Below are 26,202 nucleotides of genomic sequence, written 5' to 3'. Positions count from 1 at the left end.
TTGAGAATATTATGTATTTATTTTTTTCTTCGAAAATTCGTTGAATATTCTGATCGATTTTCATTATTCGAAGTCTTGGAAAGAAAAAAAAGTTTCCAGAATATTAGAAAACCTCATGAAACTGATGAGCATTTTTCCTAATCAATTTAAACATTTTAATTGCTTCAATTAGATTGATAATCTCAATTGTTGTATAAGCATGTTGTTCAACCATCCAGATAAACTGTTTGAAAGTTTATCTTTTCTCCCTGGCAAAAAAGACGGAAAAAGTTCATGATGATGATCACCATGAAAACGATAAACATGATGAACTCTTTAGAGTTTCGGTTTATTGTCTCTCTCTCTCTTCATTTGCCACTTTCTATCAAAATCGTGACAAACATTTCCAATGAGATTTGTCATCAAAATGATCACCATGATGATGAACATGATACCGTATCACTTTGATCACCTAAGCCCAACAATACATAATAAATATATTTCCCTTCACCTACCATCAGAATTGAATCTGAATCTTCAAAAGTGATCATCAATACTAAGAGAATCCTCATTTTCCTGTTCGTATTTAAGTAAAAAAAAAAGGTAATATAATAAATGATTGTAGGAACTTTTCAGAATCTAATTCACATTTCAAATGCATTTCCTGAATTCTGAGCAAATTTTTCCTCTCTTCATTTCCAAATCTCAGATAATTTCATCATAATATAAGAAAAACATGGATTCACTTTCATCTATTAATTCAAAGGTAAATTTACTCAATATCCTTACTGTATATATACTTACCTTTAATAAGAAAAGTTATTACTCTGAATTTTCATCACCTCTTCATGGTTATCAACTTGATGATTTTCATGATGATTCAAATCAATTATTTAGTAAGCTCATTCTCAATTCATTTGTCTACCTTAATCGACTCAAATGTAACGATTTAATTTACAAACTGATATCTTGTTATGATACATTAGCACCTCTATCAGAATACCCTCCCAATCAGTATTGATAAATATCAATCTTGAATTCAGTTTTCATGAACTCCCATGTTCTGAGGTTATCAGTTGATTATCAAAAAGATTATTATGGTTTGTGAACTAGTTTACTTTTCTTTCATGAAAATAATGTTCAGATTTTTTCTTCTCTCTCTCTCTCTCTCGATGTTTAATAAATGAACATTGGTTACTCATAATGATCATCATTGATTTGCTGATATTTCACTTTAAAATTATACTTGAATTAATCTTGAGAATATCTCATGAGCTCAATTGTCAATTCAAGGAAATCAGTCCAATGTTTGCAAGTTGATTCCAATAAAATAAAATATTCAACAAGCCAATTTGATAGATAATGATTCAGATTGGTCAAGAATCGTAAAAAGAAATGATCAAAGATGAAGATGACCATTGTTTGACCAAACCCACTGTGAAACCATTTGAAACTCAATGTTATTACATTGATAATCCTTAATCACTGAGATGGATACAAGCTTAATGATATCAGAGCTTATGGTCAACAAGAACAACAAAAATCAATGTTGGTCAGTATCAAGTCAGAGAGTAACTTTAATGTTAGAGAGAGAGAGAGAGAGAGAGATCTAAAAAGTTCTGTATCATCATTAACTCAGTCTGTTCTTCTTGTAATCATCATCATGAATATTTCAAAGTACAGGGAAAAAATCGACTTGAAATTAATGACAGATTGTGAATCCATGTAAAATATTCAGACTGAATGATAATCAGAATAAGAAAATCACCTGAATAAAAACCAACAGAATATAAACTCATGAACTTTTTTTTTCTTCTCTTGTTATACTCAGAACTTTTTTTCTCTCCCATGATGATATAGATGAGTGACCTACTAATGAATATGAGATAATAATAATATTAACTAGAGCATTTGAAATGATAATAGTGCAGAAAAAAAAGTCAATATGTAACATTGAGGGAAAAAAGTTTTCCATGGTAACTTTTTTTGCTCTTGAATTGAAATTCAATTGATAGATTAAGTTGATTAACCTTTTTTTTTGTTTCAGATTAAGAGGTAAAAACTTAATCTGATCAGTCTGGTTGTTTAATAATTTGATGGCCATGATAAAGTAGCAGTGGTCAGTGATTTTGAGATGTGATATTGTTTAAATGGTCAATGCTTCATTCAAACTCATAAAGACCTATGAACATTTACTGTTACTATTATTGACCAGTAGCTATTAATAAATTAATGGCTTCATAATAGCTAAATGATGCTAATTACAAGTGTGTCCACTTGTGTCCAGTGTTATTATTATACCTAAAGGAGGATAATGATTAAGGCTAATATATGAACAGTGATGAAGTTAATAATGACCATCATTTAATAGTTAATGAGTTTAATTGCTTATAATGAGTGGACATGAGGTAACAATTGTCTATCCATTTGGTTCATTATCTTATGTTAATTGTTACCCGATTGTTTATAAATTAATATCATCTTTTTGATTAGCCAAACTGATTCAATGAATTTAATGATTTTCAAGATGATCAATTTCAATTGACCAGAAAAATTAAAGTTTAATTTGAAAGAAATCAAGTTAATTAATTTCTTACCTTTGATAAAAGTTGGTAAATTTTTGCTCCAATTGAACCAGAATTAAGTTTTCCTGATAAATTGATTTGATTATTTGGTTTAACCGACTGAAAAGATGATGATAATAAGGATGATGGAAATGACCAGAATAAGGATCGGTCATTGAAATTATTGTTATTGGTCAACGATGATGATGATGATGATTCACTTGGTGATGATGATGATGATCCTGAATTCATCCAGTTAGACTCGTGAGAAACATAATGATAACTTGTCCCAAGAGAATTGTCTAATTGTTGATGATTTAACTCGTAATGACCTGAATAAATGGTCAAGATATGGGATGGAAACAAAAAGGTTAACATTGAAACACTTTGGTCAGTTTGTTTTTTTGTTGTTTTCCCATCAATAATTGAACCGATAATCGTAATCAAAATTAAATTGTTCACATGATTAAATCATATTAAAAGTCAGCATGGTTTTTTTTTCATCTCAAAACAATTTATTATTATTCAGAATCATGATATTTGTATTGTTTCAACTGTTGTTATTATCAAATGGGAAAAGTTTTTATCCTGATTGTAAACTTACACGCGATTGTTACGATAAAAAGTTCAATTTTATCTGAGTTTTCATGATAACAAAATAATCATGAAAAAGTGCACCATATTTGTCGGGAATGAATATTTTGTTCAGCAGGAAAAAAATGAAGAAAAAAATATATTCTTTTTCTTTTTTGTCTTCAATCATCTCAATCTCATGTTTATCATGATCATCAGAATCATCATCAGGTGATAGATATTATCAAGATGAGAAAGTAAGGAAAGTTAATCTTATATAAGGAAATAGTGACGATGATGATGATGATGATGATAAAAGATAAATCTATTTATTCATGATGATGATAATCTTTATGAAAAAGGATGAAATTTGAGTTACTGGGAGTGAGAAATATTCAACAACAGCAGAAAAAAGTTGATCCAAAGTATTATGAATATAATACATGATAAGTCACATGGAACGTGTTACTTAAATTATCACAATCATTTTCACCATGAAACTGACCATTCAACTGGACCATCATGTGTATATCACGTTCATAAAGAGATGGTGTAATAACATCATTAGATCAGTTGATTCATGGTAAAGATAATGATGGAGATAAACTCAGAAAGTTCATGATGAAAGTCAATGAATAGTAACAAAGTTAATCTCAAATTTTTTGACCTTTTTTTTGAAAATTAAAACCTAATCATCTCTCTGTTGGTTAATCAAACTGATTAGTTACTGATCATTCTGTTCAATTAAATTTAATTCAAGGATTATATATATAAAAATTTACCGTTATCATCATTATTGTTGCTTCCTCTTTCTTAGATTATCATCATTAAGATGATAATAATGATGATTATTTTATCATTACTCTTGTATATTATTGTATAATCATTATTGTTACATCATTATTATGGTGGTTAGTTTAAATTGTATTATTAGGATGATGATTATGATGATAATGATGATGATCTGTGTTGATGTATTATCTTAATTGCTTGTTGGATTCAAGTAGTGACAATGATAATGAGGAGTAAGATTAGATTGTGATTATCCCTAAAGATGGAAACCTCAAAGGCGATTAAACCTTTGGATTATAATGATAATCAGGTTAAATTACATTTTCCTAATCATTATTAGTTAGACTACTGGACAATTATCAAACAATCAATTGTATCTTCTCATCGTCATTATATTTGCTGTTGGTCAAGATCATTATAATGGTCATTATGATGTATTAGGATGCGACTTAAAATATACAATGTTATTCAATATCTAATCTTTCAGGTTTAATCTGCTTCTTGAACTTTATCATGAAACTTTTTCAGATAAATTGTTTCCGATTATCATGATCAATTTGATGGATTCACAGTTTCATTAATTAGCTTAAGTATTACAAGTTACTTGATGATTATTGATATGATTAAATCATAAGATTTTTATCATCCCTTTTTTACCTCTTCAACTAATACACTCGATTCTTAGTTTCTTGATGTCCAAGTGAATTAAATTATCTTCTTGATGACCAACATGATTATCTTTAGATAATCAAATGATTTTTGAAGAAGATGTAGAGTTTCAATTTTCTTTTATCTGATTCAGTTCATCACAGAGAAGAAATAAAAGTTCTTATTCTTTAAGGGGATTTCATTTTCTAATATGATGGTCATTAGCAAATGACCGCTTGGACAATACTCGAAGTGTTTGTATTCTGAAAAATTCTGTTAAAGAAATTCTGGTCAAAGAATCACCATGAATTATTGTAGACATTTTGTTGATCGAAAAATTTATATATTATCAGATTCCTAATGAGTTCGAAGGAAAATTATCAAGAAAGTAATTTGAATGGTAACTTGGTCTGAAAATCGTTCTCATTGGTCAGCAGAATCTCAGAATAAAAAATTTTTCTTTGTCATTTTCTGATCAATAGTTTCGCTTGTCAAGTTAATTGTAAAGAAATCAAACTTTCGACCAATTATTAGTTTTAAACTGATTGGTGGTCAATCTATTGGTCAGTATCTTTGACTTTACTTTTAAATAGTAAAAGTTACGTTGATTTAAAGGTAATCCTTACATACAGAGTATCATGAACTCTGAGGAAAAATTTGAAGTTATCATGTTAACCTGGAATCAATAGATATCGATTCAGTTTTTTTCTTCATTCGATAACGTTGACAATTTGTATTGTTATCATTAAATTGTATTTGAAAACATTGATAGTTTTTCCTGAGTATGTGGATATTAAATGATTACCATTGAAATCTAAAGGTAACGATAACAAGCTCGATATGGTTACATGATAACAAGAAAATGAAGTTTGAAAATGTTCAATGGAAACTGGAAAGTGTATATAAGGTGGGAAAATGATGATGAGGAAGATGTATCTTCTCTTTTGGAGACAATTCATTTTCCACCCTGGAAAAAAAATTCCACCATGTGATTAGCTTTATATCCTCTTGGACTTTGTCAGAACTTTTTGTTATTTTTTACTCTTCTTTATATCTCTTTCTCTCTCACTCTGTACATATACTTTTCTCGAACTTCGATTCGAAAGTAAAAAAAAAAGTTTTCCAAAGAAAAGAAAACTAGAAAGAGAGAGAGAGAGAGAGAAAAAAATGATGATGAAGAAGATAAATCTTGAATCCTATGGAATCATAATCATCATCAGGAATCTACAATTTCGACAGAAAATGAGTCGAGATTTTTTTTCTTCTTCTTCAGCATTTAGAACTTTTTTTTCTCTCAAATTATTTCAAATTCTGTCCTTGACTCTCATGGAGATTGATTTGAATTGAACATTTTCAATACGATAACTTTGATTGTCTGTAAATTGTTTTAATCAACTTGAACCTTGATTTTTGATAAGATTTGAATTGAAATGATGAGATTAAACTTGATTGTCAAACTTTTATTATTATGATTCAAGTAAATTGGGTGAAGATGAAAAGTTCATTTTCTAATCAATAATCTAACCTGTGATTCTCATGATTAATGACAAAAAATAACCATTTTAAAGTTAATTAACAATCTAATCATTTCCATTGAACGTTTATCATCAAAATGTGAATTCGTTGAAAGTTAATCAATTAACTGATCGAAACTTTTGATTATCATTAATTTAATTGGGAAAAAAAGCTTTTACCTTATCAAGTTAACCAACTAATTGAGACTTGATTAAGTTTGTAAATAAAGTTGAAAAATCAATTGTTAAAGTTTCATAAGACTTGATTTAATTCAGTTGACTTGCAATTGGAAAGTTAAATCAGCACAATCAATTTATGAAAATGGTTCAATTTGTTTACCTTGGTGATCATCATGAATATCATGAAACTGAGTAAATAATGAAATGATTTCAGATTTTCATTGAAAATTAACTAACAAGTTCAATACGAATTTGCAATGTTAATAATTAAAAAATGAGATTTTCTCTGGATTATTTATCAGACTATAAATCTAATCATGGACTAGATTGTGATTCATTATCATGATCATCACTCTGATAAATCCCAGGGTATTAATGATAAGTATTCATACACTTTTGTTTCAATGGTGAATAACTTTCACAACATGGAATTGATATTTAGGATTTTTTCAATCGATTTAATTTTCTAAATCCATGATTTAAACTGAATATCGGTAAGTTTCAATTATATTCTGAAGTGTGGGAGTTGAAGGTTGGTAAAGTTTTAGTATCGATATTAAATCAATTACCTTTGAAAATTGATCGACGCGCTGATGAATCGATGATAACAATTGACAGGCAAAAGATGCAAGTTATCAGAATAAGGCACAGAATTAATTCCTTGAGTCCTCGAAGTGGTTTCATGATAATTTGTCTAATAAGCCAACGTTTACCCATGGTGATGATTATGATGATGACAAGATGATTAAATAGTAAACTGATTAACAGGTTAATCCATTGTTAACTTGTCGCATCATTAAAATGATGAAGCGAAACAAAAAATCCAAACATTTGAAATACGATCATGATTGACAATAGATTAAGATTCAAGTTGGAAACTTTTTGTTTTCATTGAGAAACAATAATAACAATCAACTGATTATGGTGATTATGGTGATGGTGATGATATTGTTTTGCTTTTTCTGTTTGGTGGTGAGAGCGAAAGGGAAAAATCCACCAGTGGAAAAAGTTTATTGTTGATAAACTGAAATTGGGAATGATAAAAATCTTGAATTTATCTCCCTGGTTTCTTTTTGCTCCCACACTCTCCACCCTATCATCTACCTTCATCCACTCTCCCTGATGATATTCAGTTTGTTTTTGTCTACATTCAGGGTTACCATCGATTCTGTCATTTCAATAATAACTGAGTTCTAGAACTTATAGAGCCTCCAAGTGGATGGAAAGTTAATAACAGTAAATAAAATCGCCGACGATTAAATAACTTTCATCTAATTCTAAGTTTATGTTTCTCGAAGTTTTGGACTTTCGATCAATTTTATTTCATTTTTCGAAGTTTTCAAGAAATAACTGTTTGGATAGTTGTTGATAATCAAGAGATTTTATTTTACATTGATAACTTTTTTGTTCTCGTTGATTGTAAATCCAGTTATAGACAATTAGTTAACTGTTTGTCCAGTTATCATTGCGACAATGAACGTGGTTATGGTTAACAGGATAATTGTTGGAATATAATAAAGGAGAGTATTGAATTTAAATCGATCAATTTTATCTTGAACATAATCGTATAACATTGAGGTCGAATTTGCATTTGACTCTTTGATCGATATTGGCGTTAAATGACCTGGTTGAGAAGTGATCGAAATGTCTTGGACAGCGTTCAACGATTTGATCAACATTTGACTTGATTGTAGTATTACCTGGACTGCATAATGGATAACAATGAACAAGATAATTAACCAATTGTAGGTCAAACCTAGACGAAAGTATTTCTGGTCACCCGCTTTGTAAAGGGCAACACAAGCGGCAATAAAGGTTATGTGTCCACCAAGTCCATGGAAAATGTTGAACATTTTTCGTAATCTTGTCCGTTCATTAGATGGGCTTGTAAGCCCAGCAACTATTTGACAGATCATCAGGCCATTTGCAATTGTTCCCGCAGTTGTATGGCACGAGGCACACATGTCAAATGTTCCCGTGTGAATAATGATACAGGTCATTCCAATGGCCACTAGAGTAACGGCAATAATATTCAACGTTCGGTGGGTTATAAGCCAAATGTGCAAGTTGAAAAATCTAACATATGTCCAGGCGTCCCGATAATTTCGAGCCATTGTGATTGATATTGAAATGAACATCATCCAGGCCACGGTCATGAAGAAAGCATGGAATCGAACCAACCAATAGATCGAACCTGTACAACCCGTTATAAGACCAGTGTGAAAGAGATTAACTAAATTTGATGACGCCGAACGAGCACCATTGTGATACTCAACAGCTCCGTCTTTAGTTAGCCGACCAAAGGCCAAGATTAAATGATATTTGTTCAGTTTCAGGTTAAAGATTCGACCTCGAGCCTCACCGGAAATTTTCAGATTCCATGAACATTCAAGTCGTTTATTCACTAAACTAATACTTGACCCATTGAAAGTGACATTTGATACTAGCGATTCAGGTTTAGACAAGATCAATGTTCCTGGGTCTAGTGAGGCAATACCTGAATGACCAGTGGTCAAACCTTCACCAATAGAGAGTGAACCATTTAGAAAGACATCACAATGAACTAAGAAATCGTCGCCCATTGATGAATCCTCTGAGAAGGCAAATCCATACCATGAGCCCTCTTTAACCTCCGTACTACAAAGGGTCACTTGTAGCCCGTTCTCCGTGAGGTCATCTTGTTTTTGTCGAATTTGAACTAAAAGTTGACATTGGTACGAGAATCGAACAAACAAACTGAAGGTAAACCATAACAAAGTGATTTCTCTTGATCATCACAAGAACATGAAGATAATGATGAATTACGATAAGTTTTCAACGATTCTTGACCGGATATGATAACCGGAAAAAGAATTACTATCAAAGTAATCAACCGAATGAACATTGTAAACTAAAGTGAATAAGATGAAATAATAACATCAAACAAAGACAAGGACCAAAAATTCACATGAAAGTGACAATCAAACAATCAACATACATTAAAGGCTCAACAATTAACTGAATTCAATCAAATCGCTACTCTCAAATCATCAAATCAACGATCAAGTTATCACCAATTTCTCAGTGAAAAAAAAACTTTAACATTTTCTTTTCTATCGATTCTGATTCTAATTATATCTCCCTGATCTCCCCTGTCAGTTATTATAATCATTAGATTACAATTTAAATCAATCGATTTGGGTGAAAATCTAGTTTTTTTTTCATCATCTTCATTTTCCAGGCTAATACTTATTCAATAAGTTACTTATTGTTGTTTCTTATTTTCATCAACAATTTATTGATTGATTGCTTTAAATTATCGGCCTCATAATAATGGGTTAATCATCATCATCATCATAGTGACAAATAGTAACATACAGGGACCACAGGTAGATTATCAATACAAAAGAATCAAAATTGAATGAGAAAAAAATTTCCAGAACTTTTTGATTGCTTGTCTGAACTAATTTCACTTTGCCATTGATTGATTATAAATCATTGACAATTTAAATGAGAAAAATTGATGTCCTGTGATTAAAAAGTATCATCCTTTTAAATGGTTGATTAAATTAACGATAATCAATATGAAAATCAATAGATTATAATGATTACCCTAAATTCATGTGGGTGTTTAATTAAATCATGTTCATGTTGAAATAATCATTATGATTAATATTTTGCTCATTAAATTAGTTCATTGACTAAATACTTTGAAATATAAATAAAATTTTAATCATTACCAATTTAATGATTCATTATTTGAGATAATTGTTGTTTCTATGAAGACAATTTAAAAACAATAATTTATATATAATATAATAATTAATGTATAATAATAATAATAATCAACGAAGTTGAATTTTTCTAAAAAATATTTAACATGATTAGAAAGTAAAAAAAGACACAATTTTGATTAATGAGAATAATTAACAAGGAAAATTAGATTTCCAATCAATTTAAACTCGATAACTTTTCTGTGTCTTAATTAATTTTTTTTTGTATATGATTGATGATGAATTGAAAATTTTAATTGTTGAGGAGAAGACAAAAAAAAATTTCTGATGATGGTGAGATGATTGGGTGATGATTGTTGTAGATATTGTTGATGTTGATTAATCAGTTGTTGGTTTGATTGATTTAATTGAGAAATCACAATCATATGAATGATAGGCCAATGGGTTGGTTGAGATTTGTTCATCGGTAATTGGATTGTACTTTAACGAGAATAATAATTTAGTTAATGAGTTGGTATCGGTTGAGAAAACTTCCCAAACATAGTGGACAATTTGATCTTTGTAGATGATCATTTTCCTTGGTGAATTAAATGATTTAAAGATGAAATCATTATTATGATCTTTAACCGATTCGTTGGCTATTAGGTTGGCATCGAAAAGTTCAAAACGTTGACGAGAAACGGCTCGGACAATTATCTCGATAAATTTACGTTCCTTGAGAGAGTGAAGTTTAATTGTTGACATGAAAGGTGGAGTTAAATAGAGTATACGAGAAATTGATTTAATTGCTTGGGTTTTTGCATCAGGATAAGAGAGTATGATATTATGCTCAGTTCCGCTTGGGCCACGTTGATGAGCAAATTTGGAGACAATTGTCAAGGGAATATCATAATTTTGAAATGGATCAAGTGAACATTTAAAATTAATATCAATCGAATTGGAATAATCTTTTCTCAGCTCATCGTCATTAATATTTTCCCGATTATCGATCATCATTTCCAATGGATTATAATTGATTGGTTTGGATAGTGATGGATGAGAATCGTAATCATCTCCGCCGTTAATTTCATTACCACCACCATTTATTGTAACCGTTGTATTGGATGAACAGGGTGATGAGGATAAAGGTGAAGACGATGGAGATAATTTCATGAATAGTTCAGTTGATGATTTGAGAGTTACTATTGATTCGGGTTGGAAACAATAGCTACCACTGTTTAATCGTAAGATAATTGTCTGAGGTGGACCAGAGAGAATCTCTAAACCTGTGGTGGTTATATTATCACTTCCATCTTTACCAATTAATTTAAGACTAGGTTCTTCCGATATCACAGTGAAACAAAGGTGAACAGGTAAAGGTGAGTGAGTAAATGATATTGATTCATTTTGACCGATACATTTGATTCCCTCGATTGTGTAACAACCCGAATCCAGAGGTTCAAATAAAAGAGTGTAAACATTTTCTCCCGGAGAAAGATCAACATTGGTAGAGATGAAAAAATGTTCCTCTCGGTCACCTCCATCAGGTAAACGATGGCCACTATTACCATCGCCTCGGCCACTTGCCATCATTTCCATGGTTGATGATGAAGGTCCACTGTTTGTAGATTCAACTGAGAGCCGTTTGAAAACTTGATTCAAATTTGGACAACGAATACCAACCTCATAACCCGAACTTGTATCGTGATAAGTTTCAAATTTGGGCTGAGTTCGAATTTTTTTCCTACTATTGGTTAATGAGAATGGATGAGGACAAAGGAGGGAATTTTTGGCAGCAACTTGTTTATCCTGTGAACGAACTCGAGATCGTGGTGAGAAAGGTTCATATGAAAGGTAAACTCTAATTGAGGTGAAAGACAAAATTTCCAATAGATTACTTTCTAGGGTTAATTGTAATTCAAGTTGAGAATTTGTTACAAAAACACCTTCACTTTTAATTGTTATTGAACGAACAGGGAAAATCTCTTCCATGGTAATAATTGTTGACATCTCGATACTGGTTAATGATGAAAGTTTCTCTTTGGCTATGGTTAAATATTTAATTCTTTCATCGATTTCCAGGACAGAAGATGAAGCCAAAAGAAGAGCATATTGTAATATCTTTTTTCTATCATCTAGAACAAGGAAACAATCGAGTATATTTTTCCTTGTATCAAATAGTAACATTTTCCAACGATCTTCAGTAAACACTTTCTCCAAATCGAGTAAAAATGGTATTGATTGTTGATGTTTATCCATTTTCCTAAGAGAAACAAAATAATATTAGAGAATATTAAAAGAAAAACAAAATTCTAATCAAATATTATCCTTCCATTAGAATAGGTATAATATAATTTGGAAAATGATGATTAGTGACAAATTTTCTGTACATACATGTAAAGAAAGGCCAATTCACGACCAACTAAACGACCAGATCTAAATCTCCCGATATGTTTATAAGTACTAATATTTAATTCTGAGACTTCAAGGTAAGCTTTTGAAAAAGCTTCAGGTTTCGATAAGGCTTCTTTTAATACGGATTGTGGACTTGGATTCGTTAGATTTTCATCTAAAAGGTGAAAAAAGAAGAAAGAAAAATCAGAAAATCAGTTAATGGATTTGATGCAATTTGTTGTGTTTCAATTAGCTAAACATCGGTTAATCATTTTGTTTTACCTGAATACGGGTCATTACCCATTCCAGAGATTAGGTTGACAACTTTATGAATACACTCAGAGTCATGATTCATTCCTGGCATTAAACCACAAAGAGTTCCCAGTTCCTCGAGCTGAAACATTAGCAGATAGATGAACATTAAAAATAGAGCATCGAAAATTTGACTTACAAAATTAAAATCGAAAGATAGTTGATCGAACCTTTCTCCGTGCATAAGCCCATAAGCCGATAGTATAACGAGAATAGATTTGCATTTGAGAGGAGTCATTGTATCTTTCGCATTTTTGTAAAATCTCTAGCGCACTAAGAAATACCCAACAAGCGACGGCCCCTTGAGGTAAGTTTATCTAGAGAAAAATAAGAAACAATGAGGAGAGAGAGAGAGAGAGAGAAAAGAACAATTAGTTAACAATAGATGTAATTAGATTGAAAAATAATAGAAAAAGATATCAAGTGTATTCCATTGTTCCCCAAGAATAAGATAATCTAACAATGGGTAGCACGGGATGTCAAATAATGTCGATGATGATTATCATCTTAATTATTATGGATCAATGGGTAAGTTTAATTCACCTCTAAAATGTTTAATTCGTTGACACAATTGTGAAGAAAAGGTAAAGCTCGAGTTGATAATTCCCATGGTTTATGTTGCATTAAAAGAAGTTCACATTGACGGGAGAAAAGATAATTTCTCAGGTCAAGAAGAGAAGCGGTTGAATTACGAATTTTCTCCCTTAACTGGGTTGATATTGTTTTCGATAACGTTAATCCAGCCCATGAATGGCATCGTTCAATTAAAACCTTTAACCAATCGGGTGGTTGAATGACATGACTATTGATAACAAATTGACTAAAAAGAGCGTCCAATTCATCATATTGGATAAGAGCATCTTCGTAAAGGGATAACATCTCGAAAGCAAAGGCCATTTCCTCTTGGAGAATGAAAAAGCTAAAAAAATCCCAACTTTTAGAGTTACGCCTTTCCCGTTGACTTCGAACATGATCCTCGTATCGAGTTAAATGTTTTGAGTATGATTTGAGTAGAACCAGGCGAAGGCGATCAAGGAAAAATTCGTAACTATCACCGGCTGAGGTTTCATTTTTCGTTGGATTAACAAGAGAAACACATCTATCCGAAGCATCTTTAATGGAAGAGGGAAAATCACTTCGAACCTTATCAGCAACGGTACTTCGAGGTAATAGTTTGGTTTTATTGCTTTTCTTTTTTTCACTTGAATCAACAACCACAATTAACCAATCAAGTATCTCATTTTCACGTAAACGATTCATCCAGGAGATAACATCCTCACGAATTTGACTTTTGTACATATCAACGTCACTACATTCAAACCAATAGGTATGAAGTAAACACCGTCCAAGAAGATTGTGTTTACTACCCTCATTGGGGCCATTTTCTTTGAGAGTAGCGTCTTTAAATGGGACAAAATTCACCTCCAGGTAAACCTTTTTTGTAGATCGACCATAAGATCTGAAAACAAACAAAGAGAATAGAAAAAAATTGTAATACCAATCATTGATTCACATTAGAAGAGTGGGAGAAAATACAAATGTAGAAAAAGAGACAAATACAATAGATGACACAAGTAACACCCATAAATTGGAGAGGAGAACAACAGAATCACCATTAAATTATCATAATAGATGAACAATTAGATGATTACCAACCTTTGCCATTCAATACATTCCTCTGGTAAATTGGTAGTGATTTTGTCCTTCAATTTGTCGGGTATGTTTGTGTTTTTTGCATAATCTATGGGATAGAAATAGAAAGAGAAAGAACAATTAATCACTGAGAATGGTAACATAATCAAGAGAAGGAAAAACAATTACATGTTACAACTGGTTTAGTGTCCATTTGTTTTCTATAACCCAATCAATGAGAAAAATTAACCACAAATTTGTATCTTTCTCTCTCTCTCTCTCTTTCTGCACCAAAATGATAGAAGTAAAAAAAATAGAATAGAAAATGAGACAAAAATAAATGAGAGAGAGAAAAAAAAACAAAGAGATCAACACTGATTATGCAGATAAGATGTTGATGAATATGATGATGATAAACATGATGAAGATGTAGGTACAAATGATGATGGTGATGATGATGATCCAATGATATGACTAATTAAATCCATTGATCTGAAGAGAGAAACAAAAAAAATAAGAAAACATTAGTGAGAGATACAAATGAAGAGAGTTTAAGAAAATAGAAGCAGAAAAAAAGCCAAAATTTAGAAACAATTAACTCTTGACTCACCTTTATCATTAATTTACGAAAACAATTAACCCTTAACACCATTGACAATTTGTAGATTAATTAGACTAATCAAAGAAGAAGAAGAAGAAAAAAAAATAAACAACAATTAATGAGAATCTTTTTTCAAATCATAACATTGAGATGAGAACATGTTGAGAGAAAGAGATGAGGCCAATGCAGAAGGAGAGAAAGAGAGGGAGAAAGAGAGAGATAGAAGACAAATGGTAGAAAGAGATGATGAGAAAGAGAGAATAGAATTTGAAGAAAGAAAAGAGAGGGAAAGTGGAAAAGAAAGAGAAAAGAAAGAGAAGATAAAAAAGGCGTTCATTTGTTCAGACAAGACGATAAATCGTCAATTCTCATGAGGTGCCAACATGAATGAAGAGAAGGCGAAAAATTGAAAAGAAATTTATTCTTGGGGTTGATTAGTTTTCTCTCTCTCCACAATTAGTTGATTGTGGAAATGGAAACACTTTTCAAACTCACCTTTACTAAATTGTAGAGTTAATTGTTCACGGTTAATTGTGATACTACTTTAATTTTCCAGGTTAAATTATTTTCTGCTTTTTCTTCCTGGTTTATGTTGACTCTTTTTTTTTATTTGATTCTTTCGTTAATCAACTAATTTTGTTTCTTCTCTTTCTTGATTTTGCAAACAATTTATGGCTGATGATTTAAAGGGATGATCAACATCATCATCATTTGAAGGACAACAAGTTAATAGCAGTGGTTACAATTAATTGAGTGATTTGTTGATCGATCAAAGATTAACTAATAGCTTTTATTAAATGTTATCTACAAAATGAGTAAATGATAATTATCATCATTATTGTTGTTAATTGTTAAAGGAAAATGACAATTAACTGATTTCCTTTGAGTTTACAATCAATAATCAGTGTTAAAAGTTTCCATTTCTGTTAATAATCAATATAAATTATGAAAGAAATCAATTTGATTGAGTTATGATGATTATCTATTAACAATTAGATGATCAGTATAACTTGATTCTTTAATTTTATCAACAATTAACGAGATATTATATTGAAACCCCTTTTTAAAAGCCTTTTAATTGTGAAAAATTTTAAAAAATACACGAAACAATCTGTTAATTGTTAAGTTCGTTATCGAATTGATTTATTAATAGAATAACTTTTTTTTCTTTTTCTTCTAATCCAATGTTTCCTCTTTCATTCCGTCTTTCGTATTTAAATTTTTGGACATATCACGAATATCGGCAATTTTAAAGCTTCCCAATGGTTTCTCGTCGAGATTTAGATTGTATTGTCGACCGAAATATTCTTTCACTTCGATTGATTGTAAAGAATCGAGTCCTAATTCGTTGAGAGTTGTATTTGGATCGAGAGTGTCGATATCTTTGATGCCCAAAATGTGAGCGATTCGTTGGAAGATATTTTCAAACAGAGGAGCTTCTTGTTGGGAGCCGCTGGAGAGGACGCACGATTGACACACCGAGTGGGGAAGTTGCATGAATTTATCTAAGGCATGGAAACATGAGAAAATATTTTGTGCGGCAAAACCGAAGATGATTAAATCTTTTTCGTTGACAAGTCGAGCGGCAACACCAACATCGGCAACTGGCCCCCATTGGACCGCTAAACCTGGTAGACCGTTTTCCCGACGTTCATCACAAACCCTTTCCATAAATGAATTGGCAAAAGCATAATTAGACTGACCCACTGAACCAAGGGTGGCAATTGATGAGAAACAAACAAAATGGTCAAGATATGGACACGATTGCCTAGAGATTTTGTCAAGATTTGATGTGATCTGAATTTTCGGGTTGCAAACCATGGTAAATGATTCAGGTGATTGATTTTCAAATAGGCCATCTTTCAATACCATTGCGAGATTAAATATCCCACCGATTGGACCTAAACGGGAAGCGGAATCAATAAGCTGTGATGCCATAGTTGGTGACATGGCATCGTTAATGGTGACAATTATGTTTCGACGACGTTGACCATAATAACGTAAGAATTCAATGAATCCCCTGTCATCGTCCGATTTGAAACCTGATCGTGATGTGATCACCAAGTTTTGTACACCTCGGGACACCATCCAATAGGCTAATTCTAAGCCCATTCCGCCTAAACCTCCGACAATAATATAACATTTATGTGGGTAGAAATGAGTTTGACAAACAGTTTCCAATGGTTCCAGGGGACGTGACGATATTTCATCTCGAATTTGAATGAGAACCTTTCCCATGTGACGACTTTTGGCCATTAAACGAAAAGCATCTTCTACTTGATTCGACCCGAAAATATGTGAAGCGATCGGCCTGATCTCGCCAGTTTCAATTCCCTGGGTGAAAAATTTCTGAAACTGTTCAGCTAATTGTCGACCTTCCCAAGAGTTTTCGCAAATTTTGGTAATCACATATGAAAGACAAATGACTTGGAAACTACAGTTATTCCTCATCGAACTTGAATCTGTTAATTAAAAGAGAGAAGGAGAAAATTTTGAAATCAATAAAATCTCCAATCGGTCAAGTCTAATTACCGAAATTATGATTTTGAACAATATCGTATTTTCCTAATTCTAAGAATCGACCTCCATCAGAGAGACACCTTAATCCGGATTGAAGTTTATCTTCTGTAAGTGAGTTTAGGACCAAATCGACACCTCGGCCATTTGTTTGGCGTAAAATGTGCTCCTCGAATTGAATCGACCGAGAATCAGCGAAACAAGAATCAACCAATTGTGGAAACATCGATTTGAGAAAGTTTCTCTTCTCATCGGTACTAACAGTGGTGAAAACTTGGCAACCTCGAGCAAGACACAAGGAAATGGCCGCTTGACCAACACCTCCCGAACCTGCATGGATCAGAATCGATTCACCAGGTTTCAAACCTCCTCGAACACAAAGAGCATAATAAACAGTAAGGTAAACATTTGGTACGGTCGCAGCTTCATCGAGACTCCATCGATCGGGAACATCAAACATAATGGAAATGTTTTTACCCAAAATTTGAGTCGCTATTCCGCTACCATGGCAAATTCCCATGACTCTTTTACCACTTGATTCAGTTATACCAGAGAATTCAGTTCCAATCAATGTTTCCATATCATTAGGAGGATAAGCATCAGCTGATAATCGACCAGTAGCCAAAAGAATGTCCCGGAAGTTGAGAGCGGCAAAATGGGTCACCACATTTTCGTGTAAACATTCAGGTGATTCTGATTGATCTGGATTGAATTCCTCTTCGACACATTGTAACGAACCATCATCATCTAAACTCTTAAACCAAGATAAACTTGTCAGATCTCCTTTCTTACCAACATCAACGTAACAATTAGTTGATTGAGTTGTAATTCCTTCATCAATTGAAATCTCATCTAAATGATAGATTCCCCAAACTCCATCTTTGTTTATATTGGAAAAACAGTCTTTCATTAGAATTGACTCTAAACCATTAAGATCATCGGCAATTTCTTGTCCAGGCCAAAAGATGTAACGAATTTTATCACCAAAAGGCTCGAATCGTAAACATTTGACCAAACCAATTATACCATTACGATTAGAATCATTAGCAATTAACCAGAGACGATCAACTTCCTTGTTATCAAGTGCTTCTTGTACATCGTCAACCCATTCGTAGGTTGAGCTTAAGACTCGTATCACTCTTGGTGGTGTTGAAAATAAACGAGGTCGCTTTTTGTACAAAACTGACACTAGACCAGTTTCGGCATGTCGACATGTCGAGATTTGCAAGAAATCAAATGATTCCATTTTTTTACTAATTAGATTTGTTCGGTTGATATTTTCCAATTGAATGTTTAACATTTCAGCCAATTTAGTTTCAAAGGGTAAAACTTTTTCACGATAATTAATGAGAACAAAATTTCCTGGTTCGATAACTGTTAACGCCGTATCGAAACTATTATTGATAGAATCAGAAGCACTTTGACATAAACTTAAACTCGAATCATTGTAAACCAATAAATCATTTGGTTTTTTTGGTGAAAATTCACATCGAACTGCAAACGCCGATAATTGATTCTCAATTGTTTCACTCGTTGAATCACAATTTAGTCCGATCACAAATGCGTTAACCATTTTCTTGCACAATTCACTTTCAAAGACACTAATTGAAAAGGTAAAAAGTTGATTGTAAACACAATCAAAGTGATAATCTTTCAATAAGAAACTCGAATCCTCGATGAGTTTTGTTTTCAGTTCGTAATTGGACCAATCTTCTTGCTTCGATTTTAATAATGTTGAAAAAATTTTGGTACGAGATTCACTTTTCATATAACTAATCCATTCATCTTTGAGGTTGATTAACTTTTTCGATGGGCTAGTTAATAGTTGATCACAGGCAATGAAATAGTTAATCAACTGAGATTCACTGATTCGAGTTAAATTTATATTTGAACAGTTATAACCTTTGAAAACTTGTCGAGCATAACGAATGTCAGATTGTTCGGGTTTTAGTGGAGATCCGGTAAATTGTAGGCCTTTCAAGAAAACACCATAAGTGGAAATGGTGCCGATCTCATCGGAGAGATAAACTTCCAGTTCGGTTGAATCTTCGTTATCCTTTTTTTCATCAATCACTGGAACCATTTCAAGTGCTTCGCTAAATGATTCAGGATCATAGATGAACTCTTGAAATCCAACTGGTACTCGAGGTGTTCGCTTGGCCGTTGTAAGTCCACCAAGTTGAACGAAAGCATCAGCTAATCCAATCCACCCACCTGAGTATTTAATCCGTCCATAAGTGTGGTCAGAAGTTATTGAGATGATATTTTTCATCTTTGATCCATATTGGAATCCTTGAATTTTCAATCCCAAATAGAAACGATCTCCCGTCATCTCCAGTGCTTCCGGGTTTGTGTCGACATTCATGTAATTTTCAAAGTCAATTGTTGTCTCTTTTTCTAACAATTCACCAAATCCAGAGACACAAACGTGATCTCGAAAGGTCACATTGAACCGATGGGTTACCGGATTGTAGAAAACTTTGAATGTCGCTGAATCTTTAATAATTGTCGCTCGGAGAATCCGAACATCCCAAACTCGAAAACCATAATCTCTAAAATTGACCGAATCTCCGTGTTGATTGAAAACCATTGCTTTCCAAAGGAGATAAATATAACCAACGGCGGGCATTAAGGTTCGATCATCGTAAACGTGATGAGCGACTTCTTCGTATTCAGGGTCAGTTAGGTCAACGGTATAACAAAGATTGGTCATATTATCGTAAAATTCAAGACAGTTACAAACGGAGAATTGATCTGAGTGATCCCAGGTCAAGTACGGAGATAATGAAGGAGTTTGCCGACCAACCGGATATTTAATCGGTGGATAAAGAGTAGAAATATTGATATTATGTCCAGAGAGGTAAAGGTGACCTAGAACGTTAAGGAATTGAGTGACATCGACGACTGAATCTTTGCTTGTTAAAGTTGTACCATTATGTTCGGGACCATTTTGGTTAACCTTAGTAACTGTTGTTGATAAAATTTCATTTTCCAACAAACGGATTTTTCCATCAATATTGATTATCTGCCAATCATCCATTGACAGTTTGCCATCAATCAAATCGTATTCACTCATCTGATGAATGTGAGTCTCGTCGGTTACTGAGTTTTTCAGGCCATTTTGTAACAATTTAGAGCATTTTTCTAAAATTGATCTGGTTGTTGTGATCTTCGACGGAGACGATTTTTTGTATTTCAATGCTTGGGTCAAGGCTGAATCACGATTAAGTTGATTAGCAGCATAACGAGATGATATGCTACCAGATGAAAAGCCGATCACTAAATCTGGTTCAATTCCAAGAGAAACGAGTAAATCGATAACTGCTAATTGAAAGATCACTTTTCGTGTAATTATTGGTAATTTTGATTCATCTTTGACTTTGGTCGTTGAATTTGATTTGATTGTAAGGTCGATACCTTTGGTCTTTAAAAAGGTCAAACTTGATGCAAGTGAATCACGGAAGACGCTAAATCGACTTAGACCAAAGGAAATTGACGAAATGGAATCACCGAAAATGAGACAAATTTTTCTTCCCGATTTGTTAATTGGGCTGGTCTTCTTGGTACAAATCGAACCATTTTCATCCAATATTGAGTAACCTCGCCAAACTAAACCAGCTTCAGGTTTGAGCGCAGACAAATCACTTAACATGTGAATCAAATCTTCACTTAAATTGTTTCCACTTTTTAATAATTGAGACAAATTTTCAACACCTTGACGGGTTCGATTACAGTAGATTACTAATCGAGGAAATGTTGTAGGATTAATCGGCTGATTATCGATCGTATTTCCTTTTAAAATGATGTGGCCATTTGATCCACCGAAACCAAAAGTATTAACGCCAAGATAATTAGAGGTAAAAGGTTGTTTCTCAAGAACGGGAATAATTTTACCCTCAAGAAGACCAGAGATTCGGGAATTGGGTGTTGAATAAGCGGCATTCGGTGATAAGTAGCCCGTTTGCAAGATTTTACAAGCTCGAATGACGGCATTTATACCAGCCGAGGCTTCAGCGTGACCGATATTTGATTTAATACAGCCCAGGCGAATTGGTTGATCGCTGTTTTCCCGATACGCATCAAGAATAGCCGAAGTCTCAACAGCGTCTCCAGCCTGTGTACCTGTTATATGAGCTTCAATGTAATCGATTTGTGATGGTGATACTCCGGACACTTTAAGAGCTGACCTCATGGCGTTTGCTTGAGCATATCGATTTGGAAAGGTTATTCCTTCCTCCGTGTAGCCGTCATTATTAACGGATGCACCAAGGATTTCACCGTAAATCCGTTTAGCTGAGGATTTACGCTGAAGCACTAGAGCGGCAACTGTCTCTGAACGGATGAAACCATCAGCGTTCTCATCGAGACACCGTTCAAACCCTGATTGTGAAAGCATTTTAATATCAGCTGCAGTTACGTTGACAAAAGGATCGACAACCGTGTTCACACCGGCGACAACAGCGATGTCACATAAACCTTTCCGTATGTGCCAGTGGGCTTGAATGATTGCATCAAGTGTTGACGCACAGGCTGTGTCAATGGTCACACATGGACCTCGCCAGTCAAAGTAATGAGCCATTCGACTGAAAATGAAAACAGGATCAGCGGTTTCATCCAATTTATAAAGATCTGGCCCATCGCCGGCTGAGATTCCAAGGAAAAAGCCGGTTCGTGAACCTCGAAGTGAATCAGCCAAAAGTCCTGACAAAATTATAAATCATTTGAGATGAAAAATCGATTACAATTAATTTCTATTTATAACTAAAAATTAAAGACCAAACCAGTTGATTAAGTGTATCACATAAAAATTTGTAAAAACTTTTCAAAATTCAAATCAATAATCGTTGAAAAAAAATTTTCCCGTTCACTTTGAGTGTAAATATAATTAATTGGTAACAGTTTACAAATTGTGGGTACAATCAAGTAATAAATCATATTCCATAGGAAAGGTGATACAAAATAGTTTGTGTCAATTAGTTGGAAAATTACAATTAGAGAGAGTAATTAACTCTTACCTGCATCCCATAGAGACTCATAGACAACCTCGTAAAGAACTCGAGTTTGTGTTCCCAAAAGTTCAGCGTCTTTTGAACTGATTCCGAAAAATTCTGAATCGAAACGGGATAAATCACGAATTTGTCCAAGAGCACTTGGTCGATGCCTTAACTCTAATTATTATTCGAACAAATAATTGTAATAATAATTAGAAAAATAATACATTGGAAATGAAGTTTAATGTTACAAATGAGAAAATGAACTCGAACTTACTTGTTGGATGTCGATCTCGCTCTTGATTGTACAAGATTTTCCCTTGTAACAATTTGTCCCAAAGTTGATCGACATCATCAGCATTCGGGAATCGTCCAGCTATTCCAGAGATTACGATGTTATTATTATCCAGCATTTTTGTTTCGAAGATGATTAAAGATTGATGATTGGATAGAACGACAAACAAAAAAAAACAATAATTAAACAAGAAAATTTGAAGAAAAAAAAAGAATCTAAAAATTATAAATCACTATTTGGAAATTACAATTAAAGAATCAATATGAACTTTAAATTGGTTGTATTGATTGTTGGAGAAAAATTTGTAAACCGAGTAAATTGAGAGTCAAACAATCAAACAACAATTAAAAGGAAACCTTGTTTGTTAGAATTAAAAAGTTAGCATCAATATAAATCATCACAGAACATGATTAGTGTTTGAGGAAGTTTTCATGGTAATTACCTGTGTTGGAACAATTAATTTAAACCCAGTTAGTTTAATTTCTTGTTAAATTAAACTAAAAACATAAGTGAATTGAAAATCTTATCACGAAAAATCAAGGAAAAAGGTAATATTAATATTCAAATGAAATTAATTCAATTGAGCAATTCAAATCATACGACATTATTAAGAAATCTTGACATGTGAAGCAATTAATTTGCATCTCGAATTTGATTTGATTAAAAAATTAAATCAAGCAACTTCTTACCTTAATCAAGACCAAAATGAAAAATGCAAAACAATCACAGTTACGAGTTTAACTTGTTTCGAGTGAAATTGATTAACTTTTTCTAATCATTACAATCAAATCGTCTTTGTCAATTGCCATCTCGAATTCATTGGGCCTTTTCTGTCTTGGTAATTAGTAAATTGTTGAAAATAGAAAACAAATTCGTTTTCTTTTTAATCGTTCTTGTTGATTATTAATAAATTCTTGGAAATGGGAAGACGTTCTGTCGATTGAAGTCAATTAATCGGTGATAATTTGATCTTAAACTGATCGATTTTATTATGAAATGTATTAACTGGCCAAGGTTGATTCGATTGATTAAGTCCACTTTTATGAACGGCCACAATTACAATTCCCCTCAGGGACAAAAAGAAAATCAATTTGTTTCAATTCGACAAGAAAAATTTTCGACGATTTCTATTGGTCGATAAACGAAAAAATAAGTGTGATAAATAGAGAACTTTGTATCTTTCGTAATGTAAGATAAGAGTGAGATTGAGAATCAGCTGATGATTGAGTTTTTTTGTTGTTGATTGGATTGGATTTTTGATTTCCATTGATTTAATTACTTTCTATTAACTGATTGATTGTGATTCTTTTTGTTTTCGTTATTGTATTAAATTTATTATCAATAAGATTCTGTGATTGAATCTGAATTTGATAATTTCTTCAAGTGTTCTCAAGAAAATTGTTTGATTTTATTTTCTTCTTATTGACTTTTTCATCTTTTTCTCAGTTTTTTTTTCTTCCTCGTAGTTCACTGATATGACCTTTCACTAATTGTTATTTAATTTATTTCTTTTAATCTGTAATCTCGATTAACTTTTCGTATTTATTGTTTCCATATTCGACGTCATAATTAACTTGAAAAATCTCAAAAAATTATCATGGCTCTTGTTTCGTTGAGAGATCTACGTAAAGTATTACATCCACATTATCTGGTCAACATTTTACTTTCACTTTCATTCATTTTAATGAGAAAAGTTCATCCATTTTGTACATATTTGTTTGATTCTTGCATATTAAATCACGTAAGTATAATATTTCACTAGTTGATTAGCTTATATCTTTCATGGAATAATTTTTAATTTCTTCTTCTAACAGAAAGAAAGTGAAATCATGTTCTTTGCTGCAGTCATCATCGTATTTAGAACTAGGAAGCAAGGTTTGTTCGCCATAGAATTTGGAATATAATTGTTACCAATTATCAATCTAATTCTCTTTTCATCGTTTTCTCTAAAAGGTGCTGTTAATTTCCTTCCGTACGTTGGAACCGCTTGTATGTTTGCGAAATTAGCTGGTGTCCTTTTATGGTTTTTCGCTGATCCATTGTATGGTGTTATTTTCGCTGTTCTTTGTCTTCGTGAGTGAATGTGTTTTCTTTTACATTCATTTTCGATCTTCGATCTTTCTCCTTTTCTTCTAATCTATTTTAATCTGTCTACCTTTAGTTCATCTTCTTCTTCTACCTGAACCATGTTACAAGGGACCCGAGAATATGACTTATTTCAGTGGAAATGATCTTGATGAAAGTTTGAAACGTGAAAAAGGAACTACCTGGTTGATTGAACTTTATGCAGCTTGGAATCCAACATGTATTGAATTTGCACCAACCTTTTCAGAAATTTCAGCCAAGTAAGTCTATCAAAAAGTCTGCACTATCATTCTAATCAAAATCTATTATATTTCTATTAAATTATCTTTTTTTCTTCTCTCTCTTACTAATTCAATCACTTTTCTTCACCAAACTATTGTTCTCTTCCTCTCTCTCTCTCTTTTTCCTCCATCTTTTTTCCTCCCTTCTCATTGATTATAATCTACCAGTTACGCCCTGGACAATTTAAAATTTGGTAAAGTTGAATTATCTCGTAATCCCGAAATCGCAGCGAAATTTAAGATCAACACATCACCATTAAGTAAACAAATGCCAACCTTAATTTTATTCAAAAATGGTCAAGAACAAATGAGAAGACCATTAGTTTCCAATAACGGTAAACTTGTCACATTTAATTTTAATTATGTAAGTTTAATTTTCCATATAAATTATTATTATTTTTTTTCTTCCATCCATTTCAATAATTTGATATTCTCTTTCCTTCCAGGCCAATGTTGTATCTACATTTGAATTGACCACTTTACATGACCATTGTAAGAAAGCCCTCAAAGAGAAAAGTAAAACAAAGAAGCAACAATCTAAATCATCACAACAACATTTGAAAGATGAATAATTAACTTTTGGATTAATCACAATTAATGAACTAAATCTGTGTTTTTCTAGTTCTCATTTAATTTCTGTTTTTCTATCCAATTCAATTTGCTTACCCATAAATCAATGGATCATCATCATCATCATCATAAATACAACCAATCAATTGATTTTGTATAATGGAAAATGTTAGTCGGCAGTTTTAATTTGCTTTCTATTCAACAACAATCAATGTAAATTAACACAACAGTAATCATTATTTAATCTAAGGTTATTTTAGTAATGGAAACATTAATTTACTTTTGTGCTACCTCATAGACACAAAAATTATTATTGCAATTAATACACTAATTGTTACCTTAAATTAATGTTTAATCACGATAAATAATATTTACCTTGGAAGATACTTTAAGATGAAACTTTGATTACCATTGGTTAATTGTAATTAGGCAACTGGTCAAATTAATTATAGAGAAATCAAATTTCTACTATCCATCTAATCAAATTAAAAGTTAACAATTTAAATTGTTTTGTTTAAACTAATTATCTTTTCCTCCCTAATAACAAACAATTTATTTTTCGCTTCTCCATGTCAATATCAA

At 32.3% G+C, this 26,202-nt stretch overlaps 5 protein-coding genes across 7 annotated transcripts in view; 1 reads left to right on the top strand and 4 right to left on the bottom strand.

The window, feature by feature from the left end:
• LOC128393669 (uncharacterized) overlaps positions 1–7,389 on the bottom strand; it is a 28,489-nt gene extending 21,100 nt beyond the window's left edge. Inside the window, 2 exon segments of the mRNA XM_053353865.1 lie at positions 2,577–2,875; positions 6,820–7,389. Of these exon segments, the coding sequence (XP_053209840.1) occupies positions 2,577–2,875; positions 6,820–6,967 (447 nt within the window). The 5' untranslated portion in view covers positions 6,968–7,389.
• A 242-nt stretch (positions 7,390–7,631) lies between these two features.
• On the bottom strand, positions 7,632–9,018 carry LOC128392982 (ferric-chelate reductase 1-like; the record flags this gene model as incomplete). The annotated part of the gene is made up of 1 exon (XM_053353077.1): positions 7,632–9,018. A coding segment is annotated over one exon (1,329 nt), but the record flags the coding sequence as incomplete, so codon positions are not given.
• A 920-nt stretch (positions 9,019–9,938) lies between these two features.
• On the bottom strand, positions 9,939–15,517 carry LOC128392972 (trafficking protein particle complex subunit 10-like). 2 transcript variants are annotated; one of them, XM_053353067.1, is made up of 9 exons: positions 15,377–15,517; positions 14,891–14,955; positions 14,470–14,772; positions 14,305–14,389; positions 13,192–14,107; positions 12,819–12,965; positions 12,619–12,730; positions 12,337–12,511; positions 9,939–12,205 (listed from the first exon to the last, which is right to left on the bottom strand). In XM_053353067.1, exons 3-9 carry the CDS (start codon positions 14,492–14,494, stop codon positions 10,342–10,344), a joined length of 3,324 nt encoding a protein of 1,107 aa, XP_053209042.1. In that variant the 5' UTR covers positions 14,495–14,772; positions 14,891–14,955; positions 15,377–15,517; the 3' UTR covers positions 9,939–10,341. The 2 variants fall into 2 exon arrangements, with proteins under 2 accessions (XP_053209042.1, XP_053209041.1); XM_053353066.1 differs by lacking the exon at positions 15,377–15,517 and having other exon boundaries at positions 14,891–15,254.
• Positions 15,518–15,938: 421 nt separating this feature from the next.
• On the bottom strand, positions 15,939–23,023 carry LOC128392969 (fatty acid synthase-like). 2 transcript variants are annotated; one of them, XM_053353064.1, is made up of 5 exons: positions 22,667–23,023; positions 22,500–22,566; positions 22,414–22,445; positions 17,414–22,099; positions 15,939–17,343 (listed from the first exon to the last, which is right to left on the bottom strand). In XM_053353064.1, the coding sequence occupies exons 1-5, from the start codon at positions 22,800–22,802 to the stop codon at positions 16,058–16,060; spliced, it is 6,207 nt and encodes a 2,068-aa protein (XP_053209039.1). In that variant the 5' UTR covers positions 22,803–23,023; the 3' UTR covers positions 15,939–16,057. The 2 variants fall into 2 exon arrangements, with proteins under 2 accessions (XP_053209039.1, XP_053209038.1); XM_053353063.1 differs by having other exon boundaries at positions 22,414–22,566.
• Positions 23,024–23,931: 908 nt separating this feature from the next.
• LOC128392980 (thioredoxin-related transmembrane protein 2 homolog) lies at positions 23,932–26,125 on the top strand. Its single transcript, XM_053353076.1, has 6 exons — positions 23,932–24,425; positions 24,499–24,559; positions 24,638–24,757; positions 24,846–25,029; positions 25,219–25,414; positions 25,497–26,125. Exons 1-6 carry the CDS (start codon positions 24,282–24,284, stop codon positions 25,620–25,622), a joined length of 831 nt encoding a protein of 276 aa, XP_053209051.1. The 5' UTR covers positions 23,932–24,281; the 3' UTR covers positions 25,623–26,125.
• The last annotated feature ends 77 nt before the right edge of the window (positions 26,126–26,202 follow it).

The sequence above is a fragment of the Panonychus citri genome, unplaced genomic scaffold, assembly GCF_014898815.1.
Source record: "Panonychus citri isolate SS breed McGregor unplaced genomic scaffold, ASM1489881v1 Contig00138, whole genome shotgun sequence".
NCBI classification, from domain to species: Eukaryota; Metazoa; Arthropoda; class Arachnida; order Trombidiformes; family Tetranychidae; genus Panonychus; species Panonychus citri.
Note: the sequence above shows the minus strand (reverse complement) of the source record. Positions and strands in the feature narration are given on the sequence as shown.